We start from the raw sequence: 5,437 nt of genomic DNA on the forward strand, positions 1-5,437 counted from the left end.
CTTTTGATTAAATTGCCCACTTTAGATCTTGATTACTATACAAGAGCATGAACTGGTTTGTTCTAGAATTAGATACTTTAAAACTCTGGATAAGCACCTAGGTTGTTCTACATTATATCAAGTATAATGTTCTATGTTATATCAAGTATCAATAATAATCAGAGCCTTTTGTATTCTGCTCTGGAAATGAAACAAATTATCCCCTCATGTACAAACTTTGATGATATTTAATGTTTCTAGATGTTGTACAACTCAAGCAAAGTAACCTTCCTTGAAGAAGCAAAACCAGATTATGCATGGTATTCTATGTAAACAAAGCATAAGTTCTAAAACGGTGAGTTATAATCTTATCTGAACCACCAGAGCAAGGACCACAAACTGGTCAGAACATGAAGGATACAATATTTAACACTGTATATATTCAAAACCATACAGAATATGCAACTTCTGCGTAGAAAACAGTTGCAATAATAATCTGTGTCACACTCTCTCTTGATGTATTCGTTACTTAAAATATTAATCTATTTGACTAAGGAAAAAACCAATCTATCTGAATAAAGAGGTAGGAGAAGCAAGACTGTAACTACATAGAATGCTAGTGAGTGTGGGCTAGAGAGCATTATTCAGCATGGTGAAGTCAGAATTCAATCACATGATGAGGAAAACCCCTAACCCTGTAACCTTACTGAACCTAACATTGTTAGGGTTTCTATAACACCGAGAATTAAAGCTTCAGAACTTACAAAGGATAGCCATCAATAAGTTCCATAACAACCGCATGCCTGTTGTAGTCTACAGGTTTTGGAACAGGAAATTTTCTGTCATGCAAAGCCTGGAAAGAGACAACACATTGAAAATTAAAATTAAATAGTTAAGAAAACATTACATATAATGAAAAACTCCGCACTAAGATAAGCAATAAATATTACTGTGGAAGCAGCATACGTTACTCAATTGCTAACTGGAAATATCAAATCAGATGCTTAGAGAAGGAAGACAGCATAATAGTCATCTGAACTTTCACTGCAAAGACAAATGAAATTTCTAAGTTTAGGCACTAAGCACACTGCAGTTTAATTATTGTGCATTTGTAAGAAAAACACAACAGAATGGAAAAATGACAGAATCATATCTGGTCTGTTAGCCCAAGTAATCAATAACAGATAACTGGGAATAGGGGGATAGGCATTAGAAAAAAATTCCACACTAAGTTGCTGCCAATACACTTCTGCCTGACAATCCATATTCAATTGCTGTAAAACAAAAGTTACAGAATCACAGAACTGTAGGGGTTGGAAGGAACCTCAGGAGATCATCTAGTCTAATCCCCCTGCCAAAGCAGGTTACACAGGAAGGCGTCCAGGCTGGTTTCGAACATCTCCAGAGATGGAGACTCCACAACCTCTCTGGGCAGCCTGTTCCAGTGCTCTGTCACCCTTACACTAAAGGTGTTCATTCACAAATATTAATAACCAGCATTACACCACACTAAAGATGTGTGTAATACTTTTAAGCTCTGCCGTTTGCCTTTTCCTATGCAAATTTAGTCACTCACTTGATCCATTTAACTTCTTTATGGGTTTATTCTCTTTTTACTCATTCTCTTGTTGCCAGTGAATTTTTGTAAGATTCTAAGTTAAAACAACATAAATACCACTTTTGTTACTTAAATATTACACTATTATCACTTTTCAGCACACAATTTATCCTTCCCCAACTCTCTTTTCAGGAAAACTGACCCCTTGGAAGCTAAATCTCTTCCCACAGTATGGAAAAAAGTGTGCCTTTTCAGATCAGAACACCACTCTAAGCTGAAAGATTTCCCTCAACAGCACGGTGAACAACTGAAAACATGGTAAGTTAAAAAATAAATAGATGAATTCTAAAAAGTGACAGCTGAATAAAAAAAAAAAGAAGAATAATTCTGACGAGTAACTGTAAATTTCCTTACTTTTTAAGGTGTTTTTCCAAACTTATGCAATAAATTTTAAAGGAAAAACAGCAGAACTGGTGCTATATAAATTATCTATCAATAAATAACAACATTCATCTGAAATTCTCTCATAACACCTGCTTCTGTTACACATCTTCCATAGCGCAGCTTCTTTTTGTCATTGGAAAGTATATAAAACATACAGCACTGAAATTCTCTGAAACATATACTTTAAGTCCACTAGTTTAAAAAAAAAAAAAAAAAAAAGCATAAATCCTACCAGTACTGCAAATATTAACTGACCAAAAGACATCTGGAAAAGTATCTTCCCATCTATTACACTATTGCTGATATTGTGTGAATGGCCACCTACCTTCATATAGGCAAACTCCTTCATTGCAGCTAGCCGAGATAAATACAGCCATGACATTTTATGTCTGTGCTTGTGGTAGTCGCGTTTATTTTTCAGACTGCGAAAGGAAGTTCTTCCAAGCCTATGTAATTTCAATGCAAACTGTTGCTCCTCTTCATTTGCAACAATATAAATATCTAGAAGACACATAATGGCACATATCTTATGAAAACGTGCAGTGATAAGTTTGTTACCTCACTTCTCACAATTACTGTTTCTGGCAGAGCAAGTTCTACTACAGTAAAACTGCTAAATTTACATATTGTCCATTAGGGAACTGAACAAAAATATATTATTGTTAAAGAGATCACGGTACTCCATTAGAAGAAACACTGATGTGACCTAAAACATCTTTCAGAGTAGGAGATCTTAAGGTTCCTATATTCAGGTTAACATTCCCTGGTTATTTGCACAGCAAAGAACAAATATAAGCTGTCCTTAAGAGAAATCTAGACCAGATGCTGGTGTTCTTAATTGCACTCTGGAAGAGCAGCCTTCTATTGAGTGGACAGACAACCCTAAGGGACCAGCCTCTCTAATTTAAATAGTTAACAGACTATGTTTCATTGCTATTATTTCTCCCCAATAATTTCCTTCTCATTCTTCAATTACACAAGCTACATGCTGTATCAAATTACAAACAACATGAACATAAGAGGAACCAAGATAGTACTCAAAGTTTTGAGCCTATTTTATTTTACTATCTTATTTTAAGTGTGATGAAAACACTGAAATTATCTTTTTGCTGAAATGGTTCAAAACTTCACAAAGCATGAGACAAGCATCATCTGCCTGCAAAATACCTTTTTAAGCAACAAACCAAGGATCAGACAAAATGGTCAACATATAACAACATTCTTGTGAAGAAATATTAAAATACAGCCAGAAGCCTCACACAGCATTTCAACAAGTGAAAGTTAACTAAAAAAAGAAGAAAGTTAACTAAATCTTGGTGTTTGACAGAGTAACTGATGTGACTATGCAGAGGAAAACTTACCTAGTTTCTAGCAAAACATTTGCAACATTGCAGCTGTGTTTGCTTAAAAAAATATTTTAAATGTTTTTTTTAATTACCTGATTCTTTGCCAACACCCATCTGGTTTCCAACAGAATTTACGACTTCTCGGGAAGACAGAGTTTTCAAAGCAAGGTAATCATATCCTGCATTAGTTAATCGATAACCCTGGACAGCTAGGTAAGAATAAAATGCAAAACATTTGATTCCTCATTATGTATACATTATATTTAAATTAAGTCTCAATTTAGTCCTGTTTCAGTTTACAGTACAAAACACCCAAGTAATATTTCACCCATTGGCTAACATCAGCCTGATCTGACAGAACGGTAAAGATGTTTAAATTCCTGTAAGTTTTATGAAAATTCACAACTTTGTAAAAGACAGACATGCTGTTAGCCCCCCTAATAGAGGCAGGAGCAGTACTTTAAATAGCCTGCGAAAATCAAAGGAGCATTTTGGAAGATACACATATAGGAGACACAGCAGGGATCTGGGATTGTTGTGACCATAAAATCACAGAGCGGTTTGGGTTGGAAGGGACCTTAAGGATCATCCAGTTCCAACCCCCCTGCCATCAGCAGGGACACCTTCCACTAGACCAGGTTGCTTAAAGCCTCATCCGGCCTGGCCTTGAACACTTCCAGGGAGGGGGCATCCACAACTTCTCTGGAGTGACAACGCTCTGAAGAACTGGGATAAAAAGGACAGGAATTTCCTGTAGACTCCTACAGTACGCTTGCAAAGCCAGATGCAATTAAAAGGAAACAGGGAAAGGACTGTACAACTACTACTTGTCACCTAACATGGAATAAAACCTACTTTAGTAGCTGGTTTTGAGGGGGTGAAATGTAAAGGCTTTTGCAGTTTGCTCCAGTTTGTATACTAGAAGACTGGAACTCATTTGGGCCGATTCCTGTATGCATTGGAATACTGCCTTAGCTGATGATTCTTTTACTTTCCATTACTTTGGTGACTGAGCAAAAAGAAAGTTAACTGTTCATCTCTTTTCTGCCTGTCATCTTTATCATTTACTCATTATCAGCAGCTCAGCAGACAGCTGCAATATTTCATGCTGTGCAAATCCCAGTGTAGGACCAAGAGATGGTAAGGCTAGAAAGTGCTCTGGATGCTCTGCTCATACGTGTCAAGCTGTGATACTTCTGCAAGTACCACTGTGAGGCACTGGGGACAGAATGAGAGAGGGAGCCCAAAATTAAATTCAAACTCACTTTTAGTTCGTTCATAAGCTAGAAGTTTGTGCTTCACCAACTCTCTCAAAATTTTGTTACAGCCACCATGTTTAAGGTTGGCAATGGAAGCAATTAAGCTAGCAGGAACTATTTCATGGTTCTTCATGCCCATTTCCACCTAAAAGGGTAAATAAAAATAGATTTGTTAGCCCCTGTGTTAAAAAAATGAAATAATATTAGATCCCACTTGAGACTAAAATAACTTCTCCTGAATGCATTCTTTTTTTTTATGTCTTAGCCAAATTTTTCAATATGCATCACTGCCTCTTGATATCCTTTGTATAACTCAGCCCTGAAACTTCTACAGTACTGGCCAGAAATAAGAATCTGATTAGATTTCAGTTTCACGAGTGGATGAAGGAACTGTTCTACATTTCTGAAATGAGGCTCTTTTCTCACACATCTAAGGCTCAATTTGCCTTCCCATTAATACTTCTCCTGTCAGCAGAGACGGGCCAACTAGTGTGGCCTGTGCTTACCATGCGACTAGCCAAGGCAGCATACCATGCACTAGTAAACCCTTGCTCACTCCTCTGGTGACGATAACTGACTGGGCGGCTACCAGCTACGCAGCCCCAGAGACTGCTCTGACGATCCCGCCGGGGCGGCCACCTGAAGCAAAGAACGGCACGACCTGGGCCCTCTCCACCGGAAAACACCCACATCGGGCCCTAGGGGAGGCAGCGCGAACAGAAGCAGCTACCATTCCCCTGCACCCTTTCTGCCACTGCCGCTTGCGACACAACCGATCCAGCCCGCTACCCGTGCACGGCACCTGCCCGAATCCGCTCACCGAACCGGCCACGCGGAACTCGGTGCGCACG

General features: G+C 38.3%; 1 protein-coding gene across 1 annotated transcript; it reads right to left on the bottom strand.

Annotated features, from left to right (window-relative positions):
* Nucleotides 1-743: 743 nt before the first annotated feature.
* Nucleotides 744-5,278, bottom strand: LOC104527553 (serine/threonine-protein kinase RIO2-like; the record flags this gene model as incomplete). The annotated part of the gene is made up of 5 exons (XM_010171304.1): nucleotides 5,093-5,278; nucleotides 4,593-4,731; nucleotides 3,420-3,536; nucleotides 2,307-2,482; nucleotides 744-832 (listed from the first exon to the last, which is right to left on the bottom strand). Coding segments are annotated over exons 1-5 (707 nt in total), but the record flags the coding sequence as incomplete, so codon positions are not given.
* Between the last annotated feature and the right edge of the window lie 159 nt (nucleotides 5,279-5,437).

This window comes from Antrostomus carolinensis, unplaced genomic scaffold, assembly GCF_000700745.2.
Source record: "Antrostomus carolinensis isolate BGI_N321 unplaced genomic scaffold, ASM70074v2 scaffold22537, whole genome shotgun sequence".
In the NCBI taxonomy this organism is placed as follows: Eukaryota; Metazoa; Chordata; class Aves; order Caprimulgiformes; family Caprimulgidae; genus Antrostomus; species Antrostomus carolinensis.